Genomic DNA, 19,297 nt, shown 5'->3' with positions numbered 1-19,297 from the left:
CTCGGTACATGTCCTCAGATTGCTCTGTCCTCGGATTGACACCCAAACACTCTGAAATGTTTGTATTGGAGCTTCTGATGTGAATGCCAAGCAGTACAACATGTCATTTCCAAATTTGTGGCAGAGTGAATTGCATCATGGTGCTGCTTTTCTCACAGAAGGTGCCCAACTGACCCTACTGTACTGTGTTGTAGATAAAATCAAAAACAAACAATGTGCATGTGTGAAATTGAAAATATAAAATGGCAACAATTAATCCATCTCACCATGTATATGTGTGTACATATATATATATATATATATATATATATATATATACACATATATATATATTCTTTTATTCTTTTACTTGTTTCAGTCATTTTACTGTGGCCATGCTGGAGCACCACCATGAAGGCTTTTAGTCAAACAAATTGACCCAGGACTTATTTCCTGAGCCTAATACTTTTTCTATGGGTCTCTTTTGCAAAAATATATGACGAGCTTCTTTCAGTTTCTATTTACCAAACCCACTCTACGAAATGTATGTATGCGTGTTCATGTATGCATGTGTGAATGTGTGTGTGTGTGTGTGTGCATGTGTGTGTGTGTGTGTGTATGTGTGTGTGTGTGTGTGTGTGTGTGTGTGTGTACAGATAGTGAGAGAGAAGAGAAAAAGAAGGGAAGAAAAACGAGCTAATTGCTAAAATTCTTCTTCTTCTCTTTGACAGGACAAAACCATCTTCTATGCCAGTATAACTCCAGTTGCAAGCATACAGGTGTTCAGACCATCAGGATATTTCGTTGCTTTCAACTCTCTTTCTGTTCAAACACCTGCAAAACGCAATTATGTAAGTCAACAGAAATACTTCTATATAATTAAGATATTGATTTCAAAAACTTTGGCACAAAACCACCAATTTCAGGGGAGTGGGAGGGGGGTAAGTCGATTACATCAACCCCTGTATTTAACTGGTACTTATTTTATCAACTCCAAAAGGATGAAAGGCAAAGTCGACTTTAGTGGGATTTGAATTCAGAATGTAAAGACGGCTGAAATGCTGCTAAGCCTTTTGCCTGGAATGCTAACGACTCTACCAGCTCACCCACTTTATACAATTAAGATATTGATACAAAGTAATGATGACTAACTCAAAAAAGCAAAGTATGTTAAACATAAGAATTATTATTATTCAGGTCACTGCCTGGAATCGAACTAGGAATCTTGGGGTTAGTAGCCTGTGCTCTTAACCACTACGCCATATGCCCTTAATCGATTCCAGGCAGTGACCTGAATAATAATAATAATAATAATAATAATAATAATAATAATAATAATAATAATAATAATAATAATAATAATAATAATAATAATAATAATAATAATAATAATAATAATAATAATAATAATAATAATAATGATAATAATAATAATAATAATAATAATAATAATAATAATAATAATAATAATAACATTGGAAAATACCTTAGGAATGAGAACCCAGGTTCTCAAAGTTCCCCCAAGACACTTGATGAAGGCTGGAGGGTATATCAACCAAAACGTTGTGTTAACAACAAACAAGATGAGGACAAATATCCGTCAAATGTAAATAATGTAAATAATATATAAGAATTACTGACAGGAACAAAGTCTTAGATCAGCCATGTTGGCACAGTCTAAATTTCTATGGGGACACATATTTCTTACTGGTCAATTCTTTGCTTTTTGGAAACATTTACTGTAGCAAAACTAAATGCACCAGCAAATACCATGTTATGCATTCAATTAAATACTTACCTACCACACACATGCATATACACAAACATATCCCCGATCCCCATTCCACACAGAAAGATAGTCTACCATATGTCCATACAAGGTGATACCATTTATTTCTAATTCTAGAGCCTACAAAAACCTAAATTTAAAGAAATCTGTGATAAATTATTTTAAATATAGAATATTTTATCAATGCATTTCAATTAATTAAAATTAATTTCAATAAATGGCAATTATTCCAAATTATAAGCAACCAAAAAAAAAAAAAACTAGATAAATAAATTGTTTTCTTCTTCTCTATTGTATCTAGATCAAGAGTCTTGTTGGTCTGAAGAAACCAGAAATTCTTCTGGAAACAACTGGATACGTTGAAGCTGAATCCATTGTGAAACCATGGACCACTCTCTTCAGGGAACAATATCTGATGGTAGATATGCATTTCAAAAAAGGAAGTGATGAAGATTTAATCATTGACTTGCAAAGAATTCCAGATTATGTAAAATCCAAGAAATTGGGTGAACAACGCATCTCCGAAGGCTTGAACATCTCAGTCAGCAGAGGAGTGGAACAATCAAAAGTCTTGATCCGTGTGTCTCAAGAAAAGAACTGGATCATCAGAATTAATTCCAATGTTTCCTTAGTGCCTTCAACAGATGTTGGAATTGTAAGTAGCATTAAAAATCTTTTTAGAAAGTCTAAATTCATTTATTATAGTAGCAACAATGATGATGATGATGATGAGGATAGTGATGATGATGATGAGGATAGTGATGATGATGATGATAAAGAGGTAGACGATAATGATAAGGAAGGTGTGGAGAAGCAAATATATATATATATATATATATATATATATGATGGGCTTCTTTCAGTTTCCTTCTACCAGATCCACTCCCAAGGCTTTGGTCGGCCTGAGGCTATAGCAGAAGACATTTTCCCCATGTGGTTGGTAAGCAAGCTACTTACCACACAGCCACTCCTGCACCTCCTGTCTGTTTGGGTATCATCAATAACATGTATTTTACAAAATTCTTCAAGTTCTCTAAATTGCCATCTGATTTTATTTGTTACATGAAAGATTTATGTTATGCAATTAAATAATAAAAGGATATTTGACTGAAATATTAACTTCTGTCTCTTTCCAGTTGGATGCCAAGTTTGAAATTGAAATTCCATCAAAAATTGAACCAGAATGTATTTTGAACAAGAAATACTTAGTTGGCCAAATTCTGCAGAAACCCTGGACTTCTCTGTTCAGTCAGTTCACTTGCAATCAAACAAAATATCCTCGCTCCTATGGAAGACTCCTCGATGTCATCGGCTGGGCAGTTTCAAATGAAGAGATGTGGCACAACTATGACAATATGTTTAGCGAAATCATGCCAACATATAACTTTGAAGACATACTCCGATTGCCACCAGTTTACAAATTGGTTAAATCAGTGAATATTTTGTCAGAGAAAGTCAATCAATTGAAGATGACCATCACTCCTAATTGTTCTGATGAACAAAAACAGGCTGTCGTTTTAATCTTGCAAGAATTGAGGAAAATGAAAACTGAAATTGAACAAGTACTGAAAGACCCAGTTCAGGAAGAAGTCCCAGTGGAGTTAGTGATGAGAAGAGAAGTGGTTGTTAACTGGGTGTTACAGAAATATGCTGGTTTACTGTTCCACGTTTCCATTAAAGTTAACAGAACTCAAGACCTTTTGGATCAAACTCTGCAGTGAGTAATATTGCTTTATTCTGGCATGAAGATACTCTTTTAGTGCCAACCATTATTATTTGTATTTTATTATTCTTACTGATTATTCTAACATATCTAATTAGCTTATATATATTAATTATATGTGTGTGTGTGTGTGTGTGTGTGTGTGTTTTATTCTTTTACTTGTTTCCCTCATCAGACCGTAGCCATGCTGGGGCATCACCTTGAAGAAATTTTAGTTGAATGACTTGACCCCAAGGCCTATCTATTTTTAAAGTCTGATATTTATTCTATTAGTCTCTTTTGCCAAACTGCTAAGTGACAGGGATAAAAAAAAAAAACAACAACACCTGCTGTCAAGCAGTGGTGTGAGACAAACACAGACATGAACACACACACACATGTATATATATATATATATATATACATACACACAGATATATACGACAAGCTTCTTTCAGTTTCCATCTGCTAAATTCATGATCTGGAACTATAGTAGAAGGCAGTTACCCAAGACTGAACCAATGATCCCATGGTTGGGAAGCGAGCTTCTTAACCACACAAACATGCCTGCACCTATACCCACTGCTGTATGTGTGTGTGTGTGTGTGTACATATATGTGACCATCATCCATTTTTTCCTCACGTGACCATCTTTCTCTTCCTCCAGGACGTCCAAAGGACTGGATGTCTTCTATCTTTTCTCTTTTCAAAGAAAATATTTCTCCAGTATTTGCTATTTTACCCTCGTTCGGGTCCAACGACCCTCCATGCTTGTAATTATTTGGTTTCCTTGTATGTCTTCACTGTCCTGTCTTTGTTCCCAACTTTGACCCTCCATAAATCCAAGATTTTATTTTGGTATTTACGGGACTTCGAAGACTCATATTGTCATTCAATGCTGGAAATGAGGATTAGATAGACAGCTGACAACTGATGAGGGGTCATTCGTTGTGTTACTTGTCCTGTCTTCCATTTTTGTCTCTCGTTGTTTGCGTATTTCATGTTGTTTACTGTTGGTGAGGTCCTGTACCCATATATGCACATATATCTATGTATGTGCGCGCGCGTGCGTGTGTGCATATATATATATTTATATATATATATATAAATAAATGTATGTATGTATGTATATTATATATATTGCTTTCATTTTAACAGGGATTATTCCAAATTTGTTACTGAAACCATTCCAGTATGGCAAGACAACAGTAAGCGTTACAGCAGTGTCATCCAAAAGGCATCAGAAGCTGTCTCTGCTGACTTGCAGAATCTAGTCCAAGAAACTACTGATTACATGGAATCAAGCTTTAAAATCATGATCGATGCTACCAATGTTGGCCAGGTTGAATCTTTGTACAGAGTTTTGATAAAAAAGATGACTGAAATTACACAATCGATCCAATTAAAAAGTCTTGGCAGTAAAGTAAACCCCTACCTCTGGATCAGAAGTCAGAGTACGGTTGTTCTTCAAAATGTAGCCGACATCAGCGTCTATATATTGAACCAACAACCCCTCATGGAACCTCTCTCTCAAGTTGTTCGTACCAGCAGAAGTAACACCTTCAAACTGTACTTTACAACTTTGTACTTGGAGAAATTATGGAATGGAACAAGGCAGATTCAAAATGCAACACTCTTTGCTAAAATTTCTGAGCTTGCTAACAGAACCTTGGAAACAATTTATGGTATGCAGAACATTGAGATGCACATGAAGCTGACCCTTATTGACATAGTCAATATCGATTCTGTTGTTACCGAATCAAGAAGAGTTATTGCTGCTAGTGAAAAAGTCTTGAACATTCTTAAAGAAATAGATGTTAGCTCTCTGCAAGATCCACTTGCTTATGTCACCATCTTTGACATTCTTGCTATTCAATACCATGCATACATTCGTGTCAAAAATGCTGCCAAGGTTGTATTTAAAATCGTATACAATGATCTAGAAAACAAGAATCTAAACGAAATCATCAAAATCCAGCAGAAATTGGATTCCTATTGTGACAGAGTACCTAAAATGGGCAAAATTATTGCACTGAAATCTTCTAGTTTGGAATCAGAATGTCCCGTTGGTCAAAAGGTTCAAGTCCAAGGCAGCATCACATGGCCAACACAGCATTTAACTGTGAATGTCACTGTAAGTACAACATTTAAAAAAAATATTATGTGTATTTTTTAAATTACTGTCATCAAATTGGAACCATCTCCCTTCCTTTTCATAGGATAGCAAAGTGGATAAACTAGGGACAATTATTCTAAGTCAAAGCAGAATAGTCTTCTCTACTGTAGTAAAGCATAATATGGCAAGAAAGGTAACTCTTAACAGGCTAAATCAGAAACCGATCTTGTGATGATTGTCTCATAGTACTAAGGCGACGGAGCTGGCAGAAACGTTAGCACGCCGGGCGAAATGCTTAGCAGTATTTCATCTGCCGCTACGTTCTGAGTTCAAATTCCGCCAAGGTCGACTTAGCCTTTCGTCCTTTCGGAGATTAGATCAACACCTGTACGCAACTGGGGTTGATCTAATCGGCTGGCCCCCACCCCCAAAATTTCGGGCCTTGTGCCTAGAGTAGAAGAGAATATTTATATACTCGTCTGGCGTTACGTTCTGAGTTCTAAATCCGCCGAGGTCGACTTTGCCTTTCATCTTTTCGGGTCGATTAAATAAGTAACAGCTATGCACTAGGATCGATGTAATCGACTTAATCCCTTTGTCTTTGTTTGCTCCCTCTATGGTTAGCCCCCTGTGGGCAATAAAGAAATTTTTTTAAATTGTCTTATAGTACTGAAATGAATATTAGGAGTTTTCCCCCTTACATTGCTCCTGCTAAGATTTGAATACAGAACATAAAAAAACCACAAGAAATACCACAGGGTATTTTCTTCTGATGCTCTTCTGATTTTGCCAGTCTACCAATATCCTTCAAAATGAATGTAAACAAAGTTAATATTATTCCTGTAATATCGAAGGCAGTGTGTTGGCAGAATCGTTAGCCTGCTGGACGAAATCCTTATCAGTATTTCGTCGGCTGCTAGATTCTGAGTTCAAATTCTGCCATGGTCTCGATTTTGCGTCTCATCCTTTCAGGGGTCGATAAATTAAGTACCAGTTGTGTACTGGAGTCGATCTAAATAATATAATCTTTTTAAGAAACGATTTTCTTTCTCAGCGACAACAGCAATAATAGTAATAACGATATCATCAAAAACAATTGTTTTTATTTTTATTTTCCAATTCTAAATGAGTGCGGAAGCATGTGTTACCAAGAAAAAAACATCTGACAATTTCGAGATGTTCCTGCTAAACCGTGTGCAACTTTTTTTCAGGCAAATCTCACCAAATCCTGGGAACAGATTATTTGGGAAATGTTGCAGCCATTACCATTGAGTAAGAGTGCTGTCACATATAGATGGTTACATGATGTCTCTCATGGCAAACCAAACAGTTTGGCCAGGTTACAAATTATCAGCCGAGTGAACGCTTATGAAGAATTCCAGATTGAAACTCATGTCAAGGAAGTAAGTCACCAATAAAATACATTTATCATTTTATTTGTTGTTTTCATATTTTTTTCACAATTGACCACAGACAACTTGCGTTCTTAGAGTGACGGACAGTTAATTAAAATCCACAGCAATTGAAATTTCTTGAAAAACTCTGTACTCTGTTGCTCGTGGCTAAAAGTCTTACCTTTTGTTGGCTTAGTTCACTTGTCTATCAACAGGTACTGTAGATCCAATGATCATATCATATAATGCAGTTATAAAACAAAAAGATATGCTCAAAGACTAAAGAATTTTGTGATTTTTATGGTATTAATTCAATCAGCCATACACTTTCTCTTGTGAAAGTTGACCATCTACAAACTGAAAAGAAATCTATGTATCTCTCACTGTCTGTCCCACTCTATCTTTGTCTGTCTGTCTGTGTATTTGCCAGTCTGTCTGTCTGTCTGTCTGTCTGTCTGTCTGTCTGTCTGTCTGTCTGTCTGTCTCTCTCTCTCTCTCTCTCTCTCTCTCTCTCTCTCTCTCTCTCTCTCTCAGCATGTATGTTGATAAAGTTGTTGTTGGAAAGATGGTAAATAATATTGTAAGCTTCTGCTAAGTTAGCCACTAAGCTTTGAAACTTTAATGTTGATACCCAGACAAGCAATATATTCAAAGAATGGTGTGCACCCTTATTTGTCTGGTTGCACATCCATGGACAACTTCCAGTGGATTGACATTCTGGACAAGATGTAGTTCCAGGCTGGAGATGCTAACCATTGCCATATGGCACCACAGCAGCTTTAAATAGTTAGCTGTCGAGCGACTGACAAAGGTCTTACTCAGTGATGCTAAGACACGTTCAGCCTTTTTGATGAATGTTAGAAATGTGGTTCATCTAACAGTGAAAGTATTGTATTAGCTACCATGTCACTCTTGCTTGTGAGTGACAGGTAGGCTTTTTTCCTTATTTTTTTTTTACACAAAAGAGCTAAATTATTACGTTTATATATTAATTTTGCAAGATTCTTGATGTGAATTCGTGTGTTGAAACAGATCTTTTTGTATTTGGGGATGGTCATGTTCCCAGTTTAACCAATGAAAACACATATATATATTTGGTGTTCACTTGAGTTAGTTTTATTTTATATTAATCTTATTTCGGTCAGAGTTCTTTTGTCACACTTCTGTGACCTCATCAGTGGTCCTTTGCTTTCTTCTTTCTTTTTTGCAAAGAATTACTGATGAGGTCACAGAAGTGCAATGAAAGAATTCTGGCCCAAATACGATAAATATAAAATAAAGCTGAAAGAAATGAACGCCAAATATATAGTGTGAGTGTTTTTATTGGCTAAACTGGCAACATGACCATCCCCAAATACAACAAAGCTAAATTATTGCTATTTATATATACATTGTTAATGTTCACCTTTGTCTATTTAGGGTGAAGTTCCACAAAGCTGGATCGAAACATCAAGCAAAACCTTTGATAAGGTTCACCATTCACTCTTCCCATTCTTCTCCCTGAAAGCTGTTACTCTTGAATCCCCAGTCATGAAAGACAGTTGTCGTGGAGTGTGTATCCAAGGAGTTGTTTCTGATAGGAATTCTCTAGTAAGTATATATTACCATCATCATCATTGAATCAGCATTGATTTTCTAATTCCTGCCCTTTGTTGCCCTCCCACTAGCAGCTGGCATGGTTTGCACAGATCAGCAATACATTATGTTATTTATTTTGCCCCTGTGTCAGCTTGTTCAGAAAACACATCATGATATCTGACCTTGCTATCTTTACCTTCCCAACAAACAGATGTATTAGTTTAACGCTCGGGAAGTGAGAAAGTCTTTTACATTTCGAGCCTATGCTCTTTGACGGAAAGGAACACAGAAATAAACAGGGAGAGAAAATAGAAAATAGTGTGTATATGTATGTGTATGTACATATGAGCCTGTATGTCTACACAAGTGTGCATACATGTATGTGTGTACAGGTGAACACGTGCACATACAAGTGAGTCTGCATGTGCACACATATATATATATATATATATATATATATATATATATATATATGCACATACAAGTGAGTCTGCACGTATATATATAAATATATATATATATATATATATATATATATATACAAGTGTGTATGGATATGTAATGTATATGACAATGCAGCTTATGTTCTCAATGTAGAATGTTCTGCTAGTGACAGTAGTGTGTGTGTGGAATGCCTGTATTTCAAGAGGCATTAGCTGCAGAAAGAGTTCGAATATTGTTGACTGCACATGGATACTGAGCACTTTTTCAAGCTATGTCTTGTGTAGGATAATCCAGGTCTCTGTGTAACAAGGAATGTTAAAAGAACTTGCAAGCTATGTCTGGGACTTTGAGGCTAGCAGGCTGTGAGAAACTGTGTGTTTGATTAACAACATATGTTGAAATGACTGTCAGGTTGCTGGTTGTAAAGAGTTGCCACATCTGGCTGCGATTAGTCTCACCTGTTGACAAAGTAACAAGTTAAACCTGACCGACTGAAAATAATTAGATTCAGTTAATTCAGCCATCAAATGAATCCATGAGTGAAAGCTCTGGTTGTTGGTACACCATGAAATGTAGAACGTAATATTTTCAGAAGAGAGTCATTGCATCATTGTATGTGTTTAACTTACATCTTCTTATATCCTAGTTCAAATCCTGCTAAGGGCTTCTTGTTTTCAATTTATCCTCTGGTATTGATAAATTACAGACCTATCGAGTAATGGAGTTATTTCATTTACCTGTTCTGTCTCCTCATAAATTTGGTTCCTCATATTGATGTGGAAAGTTCTTGTTATTTCTGCAATAAAATCTGATTTATTTCCTTCTTCAGGTTAATGCTGTGTTCCGCCTCCCAAGATCAGTCTACACAATCAATGTTCCATGGACTGTGTTGACCCCACTTAGAACGAAAACATGTAAGAATTCTTCTTCTTCTTTATTATTATTATTATTATTAATAATAATATTATTATTATTATTATTATTATTATTATTATTATTATTATTATTATTATTATTCATTGTTTTAATGTCCACTTTTCCATGCTTGCATGGATCAGACAGAATTTGTTGGAGGTGGATGTCAAATATGATATATATTATGTCTTGTGGTTGTCTGCTATGTTGAAATATTGTCTTTTTTTTTTTTAAATAATTTGCTTAAACGCTTATTTTCTATAAATTCTCTTAATTATGATATTTTCTTTGATATTGACTCCAAGCCTTCTTTTCTGTTTCAGGTCTATATTAGTGCAGGACAATATTGCCGTCTTCAGCAGCAAATGCTAAGAGCACAAAGTTGTCAAAATATTTTTACCATTCCAATTTAATCTTCATTGATTTCTCTGTTGAAATCAATTTACAAGATCAACTATAAAACAAACTAAAAAAAAAAATTACTAAAACAATAAAAAAATAAAAAATAAAAATTCCTCTGGTGTGAACATGTTGTGTTATTATTATTATCATTACCATCATTATTATTATAATAATAATTATTATTATTGTTGTTGTTGTTGTTGTTATTATTATTATTATTATTATTATTATTAAGGAGAGCAAATTGACAGAATTGTTAGTTTGTCAAACTGTTGAGGTTGACTGTACCTTTCATCCTTTCATGGTTGATTAAATAAATACCAGTTGAGTGCAGGGATCCATGCAATTGACTAGCCTCCACCCCAAAATCCATGCAATTGACTAGCCTCCACCCCAAAATCTTCAGGCCTTGTGTCTATAATAGAAAAGAGTCGCTCGAGTGTTGGATTATATGCTTAATGGCATTTCTTGCAGTTCTTTTACATTCTGAGTTCAAATCCTGCAAAGACCAACTTCATCTTTCATCCCTTCAGCATCAATAAAATAAACTAAGAAAAGTGCTTTACAATGTTTGTTCTGGATCCTTACATTTTTAGTTAAAATCCCTTTGAAGTCAACTGTTGATCCCTTTGGAGGTTGGTAAAATAAAGTACCAGTCCAGAACTGGGATTGATGAATTTCCTTGCAAAATTGCCGGCCTTGTTCCAGAATCAGAAGCAATTGTTACTCAACACTTGTTATTCTGACAGATTTTCTCTTAGATCTTTTATATATTTTTCTATTCTGAAAGAGTGGCCGTAAGATTAAGATAACAGACTATCAAGTCTTACTGGACTGTCAGAAATATGCTTCTAAGTTACATAATTTTGCTTAATCCTGATTAACAAAAACAAAAAAAACTCCAGATTGTTTGGTTGAATGATTAAAAGTAGGAAAGGCCAGAGTCCAGCTGTTCTGAAATGATAAAATCTACCTCATATATACATGAACAAAAAATTGGATGTAAAACAGTTTAGAAAATAAAGAATATTTCAGAATGATGACTGGTACTTTTTCTTAAGAAGAAGCCTCTAAGGTGTAAATGGAGGCTGATTTAAAAATTCTCCAAATGGAAAAAAAAAAAAAATCACCAAATGTTATTTCATAATTTTAACATGAACCAAAATTCAATTTTAAAAAATTGAAATTGGAATTTTAAACGATGTTTTTGATTGAATGATTTTTTTTATTGACTTTTGCCTGAAGTTTAAACCAAGAGTTTGTGAGTCTGTGATTGCAGCAGCTTAGCACCTATCTTCAAGAAGACATCAAAACACGAACAAGCCTCTTACTTTATGCTTCTTCCCAAGCTATAAATACCTGAGGCATAGCTTCTCTTCTACCTACTGGGTATTGCCACCCCCCTATTGTGTCCTTTCTTCCTGTCTTTTCAAAGCCTGTTTCTTCACTTTTATCACTCTGTCTACCTCACTATTCCACCACGACATTACCTCTGCAGATGCTGAACCCCACAAAGGAGCTAATAAGGAAATATAAAATTTGTAAGATGCTGTGATGGAAAGGACCCGTCCACTCCATGCAAGCAGAGGAAAGCAGAAGTAAAAATAAAGAAGATGATCATCATGATATATTTATATTCCTGTAGGGTAAGAAGTAGTATATTGGAACAGAAATACTCTGTGGTATTTTTTTATGTCCAACCTAGCTGTCTCTCTTTACTCCAAGGTCTACTTAACATTTTGTATTTACTGCAGTTACTGAAATAAGTATCAAAGTACTGAGATCAATATAATTGATCAAAACCCATGAAAAGTGCTTGCTCCAACATGACCATTGTCTAGTTGTGGAAACAAGTAAAAGAACATGGTCCTAAAAATAAGGACTTGGAAAATGTGATCCTTAAATGGTCAAGTTTACAAGGTATCAGATAGTTAGGCAAGAACTGTACAGTCCATATCTATGTCAGCAGTGCTTTTGTTGTGTCAAAACCTCAAACTCTCAATGGCCAAGTCCACCTAGCTGTAAATAGATACCCTGAGGAGGTGATAGAATTCACAGACTACATCTAACACTTAAGGCTGAGGAAAAGATGAATGTTATATTATTAGCTTGCTACACCAAGATGAATATGCCTCATGGAAGAAAAGTTACTAAGCTGTGATTATAGAGGAGGGAGATTTACCTCTAATCTGCTTAACAGCATGGAAATTGAGGATAAGTACTGAGTAAATGAATCATCATGATTCAGATGAGGATTAGCCAACATCATTCGGGAATCTAATGGTGTCAAACTGGCTGAGTTGTTACAGAATCAGTTAGAATGACTTGTGGTATTTGTTCTGGTTCTCTACACTCAGAGTTCAGATTTCACTTAGGTTAACCCTGCCATTCTCAACTCTACCATTCACCTATTGATAAATAAAGTACCACACCAGAGTATCACTCCAGAGCACCACTCCAGAGTACCACCCCAGCATCATCACAACCATCACAACCACTACAGTGACAACCAAGTTTGCTGTCTTGATATAAAACATAGCAAAAGATCAGTGCTGGCTATAATTTCTACTGTATATCTGTAGAAAGAACCTTCCAGGAGAACATGGTGTTGACTTATAAGAAATATTTAATGTACTTTATAGGATATTATGGTTGCATAACAGAATACCACGTCCCTACAAGTCATTAAGATAGAGGGACAGGAACAAGTGTCTTGCTTGAGAGGAGAATACGTCTTCTCCAGCTAGAGAGAGAGAGGGGGGGCATACCTTCAAGGTAGAAGGTGAATATGAGATAGAGAACAGGGATAAAGGAACAAAAAGAGTATGAAGAGAGTATGACAGATGATGCGATATGAGGGTTGATATGGATACAGTAAATATCGCTTTGGCAGGAGGGGAAGTGAAAAAAAAATATGATTGGGTCAATGAGGAGAAAGTGAAAGTGGACGCTGTAGTGTGTGTATATGTGTGTGTGTGCAATCTAAGGGAGAAAACTCGGATTCCTTCATTTAATCTTTATTTTTGTTGTAGAAGGGAACATTACAAGAATGGGCTTTTGACTTGGGTTCAATTTTCAAGAGAATGACAGACAAGGGCGATGATGGGGATGGCAGTGGATCAAGAGTAGAGGCGAGAAAAGGTGAGGGTGACAACACAGTCTCCGGCAGAGACAATGATGATGCCGACAATGAACTGGGAGGCGGAGGACGGCGGGAGTCTGTCATTGCTGGTAGCAACACCAACAATGTCATCACCACTACTACCACTACTACTACTACTGTCGTTACACCAGACTTGGTTGTCACTGTAGTGGTTGTGGTGGCTGGGATGATGCTGGTGCTACCGTTACCAATACACTCCCCACCACTACCACCACCACCGTTTCAAATATCACCCGCTCACTACCGCTATCAGCACCACAACCATATCACCGTAACCACCACCACAACCATCACCGTCACCGTCATCATTAATACAACTGCCACAAATATCATCATCGTCATCATCACCATGACAACCACCACCACCACAAACATGAACACCTTACTCATTAACACCATGGCCAACGCTACTATCAGTCCGATGGCCATCATTACCACCACCCCACCCTCAACGCCATCACCATTAACACAACCTTCAACACCATCACCACCTCCCACTATCACCACGTCACCACCACCACTAACACAACCCTCACCACCATTATTGCTAACAACAGCAACAGAGGAGTCTGTTTAGCGTCAGTCAGGTGAGTGAGACTAATAAAACCAAAAGCAAAGGAACAGACGTTACCAACGCTGTTACGCCAAACTAAGAGAAAACGAGAGAGAGAGAGACAGAGAAAAGGGAAAGATAGAAAGAAAGCGAGAGAGAGAGAGAGAGAGAGAGAGAGACAGACAATGAGAGAAAAGGAAAGATAGAGAGAAAGAGAGTAGAAAACGAACCAATGGGAGAATAATCCGGTGTGTAGGATTGACCAATCAGAGTGATTGTTGTTGTCAGCAACCCATCTTTGACAGTGTTTATCTTTTTGTCTCTCGCTCCCCAAAATGGTGGACTATTCTTCACTTCCCTCTCTCTTAGATCAATCATTCACAGAACAACACTTCTTATCTCCACATTTCTGAAACTAGGCTATGTTTTGACGCTCTGTAAGTTGACGACATGTCTTTTTTTTAACCGTTCTTTAAGCTGTATCCCTTTTTTTGCTTCCCTGTGTTTATGTTCGTCTTAGTTTCTTTGGTTCGTGTCTTGAAGAAAAAAAAAAAAATTCGGGGGTGAAATGTATTTTCATTGCTTTCGTCACATATCTTCGAATATATACATATATATATGTATATATATATATAATTATGTGTATTTCTTCTATCTTGAATAAAAATTCTTCTGATAGAATAAATGGGTTAATAGAAACCAATGTAGCAAAGAACACAAAATAATTGATATGTATATGTATATATATGTATAATTCCTTGAATTGAATATTATGCATAAATTTTCTCAAATTTCCAAAATATATGTTATACATGTACGGACTTAGACACACATATACACATATAAATATGCACATATACACACATACACACACACACACACACACACACACACACACACACACACAAATATATCATGTTATAAATACACACATGTCATAAATACACACAAGGTTAGATTCGGTTTCTCTAACATGAAGAACATTTCGCAGATAATATCTGCACACAATATGAGGCTTTTGCATCCACTAGAGAGTTCAAACAGTAATATCATTGAACCAAACGTTATTAACCCTTACCAAAATAACAATAATAATAATAATATAGGGAACAATATTAATAACACGACACATAATAGTAATAGTCATAACGGTAGAGATGGACTATATGTAATCTGAACCTTTCCCCCCCCCCCCTTATTTATTAATTTTTTTTACGGAATCCCACGTTTTAGGCTATGGAGATTCCGATTCTGAAAAAAAAATTTTTGAAAAATTTCAATCCCCCCCCCCACCAAGCAGGCTATTTACATGCTAGAAATAACAGCCAAATCTCACAAAACTAGTGTTAGGGTTAGGTTTAGGGTTAGGGTTAGGGTCAGGGTTACGGTCAGGGTTAGGGTTAGGGTTTGAGTTAGGGTTATGTTTACCCTGTGGATCTATATAAAAACCGGGGTGGGGGGGGGTCGAAATTTTGAAATTGAGATTTTTGAAATTTTTTTTCCAGAATCGGATTCTCCATGGTCTGAAACATAGGATTCCGTAAAAAAAAACAAAATTTAAAAGTGGGGGTATACCCAGATTACATATACTCCATCTCCACCGTCATAACAACAAAATCATTATTTCAGAAGTCAATTCCAAAAGAATTAGTTTTTTAAGTGAAAATGTGAGACTCAGAAACACTATCTACCAATGTCAAGTTAGTACTCCCAAAAATACTTACTTTTACGTAGGTTCTTCCTCTACACCTTTATCCACTAGAATTTCTAACCATTTTTCATCCTTTAGAGATAGAAGCAAACGTAATACCACGAGCCTTAGCAAACTAATTTGGGATCTTAAAGATAATAACATTAAATTTAAACTAGACTGGCTTATTCTTTCTATTTCTAAGCCATATGAAAAGGGTGGAAAATTCTGCGATCTCTGTGTAACAGAATTTCTTTTTATTTTATTTTCAAAGAATTGTCTAGTTAATAATTTCATAGAACATTCTTATAAATGCAAACATTGGCAAAAACATACATATTCTGCATTCAAATAAAAATAAAGGTTTTTATAAAACGCTATCATATTTACCCGTAATAAGTAAATACTTAAAATAGTTCTAATAAAACAATAGTTTTTCCCTTAAAGGTTAGAAGATTAAAATTACTTACGATTCTAATTATTTATCTATACTTTCGTAATTTATTAACCTTAATTAGAGTATATTTTAAATCTCGATAAACCATTGTAACAACCATAACTTACTAAATTTATGTACATATGAACATACCGGTATGGGTGTTTTTTATATATACGCGTGTATCTGTGAGAGATAATGTGTGTATATATATATATATATATATATATATATATATATATATATATGTATGTGTGTGTGTGTGTGTGTGTGTGTGTGTGTGTCTGTGTATACATATTTAGGGTTTTGTATAAAATAGAAGTGTTTTAACTGATTTTTCTGTGTACATATACGCATTATCATTTATAATTTCACTCTTACCCTTGTTCTGACTCTTATCAATATTATTTTTTAAAAATATATAAATATGCATTTACGTATGATTTTTTGGATGTATGGACATTTTTGTGTAAAAATGTATTTATTAAAACATAGGTTTGTTTATATATTCAAATATGAATGTACTTGTGAATAAGTATGGGAGCATATTTGTGTAGATGTATTTTTTATTTTTATTTAAAAAAAAATATAAGTAAAAGTTTAGATGTTTATGTATGTGTAAATATAAATGTGTGTATACGATTGTGTATACAGGTTTATGTGAGTGTGCGTGTCCACATGTGTATGTATGTGTATATACACACATATACATATATATATATGTATATATATATATATATGTATGTGTCTGTGTATGTATGTGTGTATGTATATATATATATATATTATACAGATACATACACATATACATATATACATATATATATATATATATATATATATATATATATATAACGTGAGAGAGTTAGGGGTTGGGGGTACAACCCACTAAGGGATAGTATCTATCCAGTATACTGCTGGGAGGGTAAGCAATAATTGGGTACCCTCCCAGCAGTATACTGGATAGATACTATCCCTTAGTGGGTTGTACCCCCAACCCCTAACTCTCTCACGTTATATATATATATATATATGTATATATGTATATGTGTATGTATCTGTATGTGTATGTATGTGTATGTATATATGTATGTGTATGGGTATGTGTATATGTGTATATGTGTGTGTATGTACATGTATTTATGTGTATGTGTATATATATATATATATCGTTGCCAGCGCCCCTGGACTGGCTTGTGCGGGTGGCACATAAAAGACACCATTTCGAGCGTGGCCGTTTTCGTGCGGGTGACACGTAAAAGCACCCACTACACTCTCTGAGTGGTTGGCGTTAGGAAGGGCATCCAGCTGTAGAAACTCTGCCAAATCAGACTGGAGCCTGGTGTTGCCATCCGGTTTCACCAGTCCTCAGTCAAATCGTCCAACCCATGCTAGCATGGAAAGCGGACGTTAAACGATGATGATGATGATGATATGTATATATATATTAAAAATACGGAGATGCCTGTAATAGATTTTTGCTACCCTGTATTTTATTAATAATGATAAAAAATTTTTTTTGGCTAATTTCTGATTGAAAATCGGCATCTGTGTATTTACTGCCGAATAGGTAAACCGCAAATACGCGGTAAATTTGGAAAATTAGATATTCGAATACGAACCATGCTCCCCATTTGACTCGTATCTCGAATATTGTCTGGTCATTCTGCTGATGATAGTCCGACCTTTGTGAGATATATAATTTTTATCTTACTAAAATTGACTTGAAACCATGGTACAGAATATAGATTGATAAATGTTTTTATTTTTCATTCCCTTTCGAAATTATCCCTACTTTTTGTGGTATGTAGTCTTGCTGCTATTTCTAGCGGGTTAGATGTCCTATTACAGGCATCTCTGTATTTTAAATGAATAATACATAGTCTATTGACTGTTTTTTTACCCTCGCTAGACCACTGGTGGTAAATAAAATTTCTAAAATTTTTTTGCTACCCTGTATTTTATTAATAATGTATATATATATATATGTATGTATGTATGTGTATGTATATATATATATATATATATATATATATATATATATATATATATATATGTGTGTGTATATGGGTATATAGGTGTGTGGATGAGTGTATCTGTGTGTATGTATGTATACATGTATACCTGTGTGGGGGGTGTATGTATGTTTGTAAGTATATATATATGTGTGTATATGTGTACAAATCTACGTATATGTAAGCATGTATATGTATGTGTACATGTGTGTATGTGTATATATGTGTATGTGTGTGTGTGTGTGTGTACGAAAAAAAATATATATGTATGTATATATATGTGTGTGTATATGTATGCATGCACACACACATATATGGATATGTGGATGTATGTATATGGGTGTGTGTATGTATGTATATATAAAACATTTGAGTTAATTTTCTTTTAGATATACACATATATATATGTATATATATATATGTATTTGTATGTATGTATGTATGTACATGCGTGTGCTTATGTATGTATACATGTATGTATATGTATATGCGAATATGTTTATTTGATTAGGTAATAGGCGTAGATGTATAGCTATGTGTATGTGCATGAATCTATTTCTATTTATACATGTGTGTATATGTAGATGGATACATATGTGTATATGGGGACACACACACATGTGTATATTTGTATATGCGTGGGTACGTATGTGCATATGTATAAATGTGGACGTATGAGTGTGTGTATATATATATATATATATATATATATATATATATATATGTGTGTGTGTGTGTGTATATATAGATACATATGTATATATATGTGTGTGTGTGTGTGTATATATAGATACATATGTATATATATGTATGTGTGTGTGTGTATCAGTATGCATGTATATGTGTGTGTTTGTGTATGTGTATTACTGTATGCATGTACGCTCTCGCACATTGATTGGTATGTGTTGTCCAACCCACTATCCGGCACTGTCCAACTCTCTAACGGTTTTTTTCAAATGAATCAAGTCATAACCTTATCCATCTATTGTTTTCATAATCGGTCATAATGTCTTACGTTTAAGATGATTCCCATGCTTTCCCTGATGAGAAGGTTACAATTTTAATATCAAAGATCCCTATGGATCACACAGGTTGTAATCCTTTGAAACATGTAGGAATAA

At 34.9% G+C, this 19,297-nt stretch overlaps 3 protein-coding genes across 22 annotated transcripts in view; 2 read left to right on the top strand and 1 right to left on the bottom strand.

The window, feature by feature from the left end:
* The window catches only part of LOC128248843 (uncharacterized), a 36,734-nt gene extending 26,290 nt beyond the window's left edge, over nucleotides 1-10,444 (top strand). The window contains exons 19-26 of the mRNA XM_089359006.1: nucleotides 711-830; nucleotides 2,070-2,423; nucleotides 2,905-3,485; nucleotides 4,629-5,604; nucleotides 6,798-6,989; nucleotides 8,400-8,570; nucleotides 9,832-9,916; nucleotides 10,241-10,444. Of these exons, the coding sequence (XP_089215132.1) occupies nucleotides 711-830; nucleotides 2,070-2,423; nucleotides 2,905-3,485; nucleotides 4,629-5,604; nucleotides 6,798-6,989; nucleotides 8,400-8,570; nucleotides 9,832-9,916; nucleotides 10,241-10,251 (2,490 nt within the window). The 3' untranslated portion in view covers nucleotides 10,252-10,444. The remainder of the gene's footprint in view (nucleotides 1-710; nucleotides 831-2,069; nucleotides 2,424-2,904; nucleotides 3,486-4,628; nucleotides 5,605-6,797; nucleotides 6,990-8,399; nucleotides 8,571-9,831; nucleotides 9,917-10,240) is intronic.
* Nucleotides 1-19,297, bottom strand: part of LOC106876277 (uncharacterized) — a 157,064-nt gene that overhangs the window by 35,888 nt on the left and 101,879 nt on the right. The window lies entirely within an intron of this gene.
* Nucleotides 13,441-19,297, top strand: part of LOC106876276 (cytosolic carboxypeptidase-like protein 5) — a 34,236-nt gene continuing 28,379 nt past the window's right edge. For 9 of the 19 annotated variants that reach the window (XR_016243499.1, XR_016243494.1, XR_016243493.1 and 6 more), the window contains exon 1: nucleotides 14,354-14,472. The gene's annotated coding sequence lies outside the window, so the exon portion shown is untranslated. Of the gene's footprint in view, nucleotides 13,461-14,021; nucleotides 14,070-14,353; nucleotides 14,473-19,297 lie in introns of those variants that run through there. The other 10 variants (XR_016243489.1, XR_016243488.1, XR_016243487.1 and 7 more) reach the window with 5 other exon arrangements.

Source organism: Octopus bimaculoides, chromosome 10, assembly GCF_046866305.1.
Source record: "Octopus bimaculoides isolate indiv1 chromosome 10, ASM4686630v1, whole genome shotgun sequence".
Lineage (NCBI taxonomy): Eukaryota > Metazoa > Mollusca > Cephalopoda > Octopoda > Octopodidae > Octopus > Octopus bimaculoides.
The sequence above is the reverse complement of the archived record's forward strand: the minus strand, read 5'-3'. Positions and strand labels throughout refer to the sequence as shown.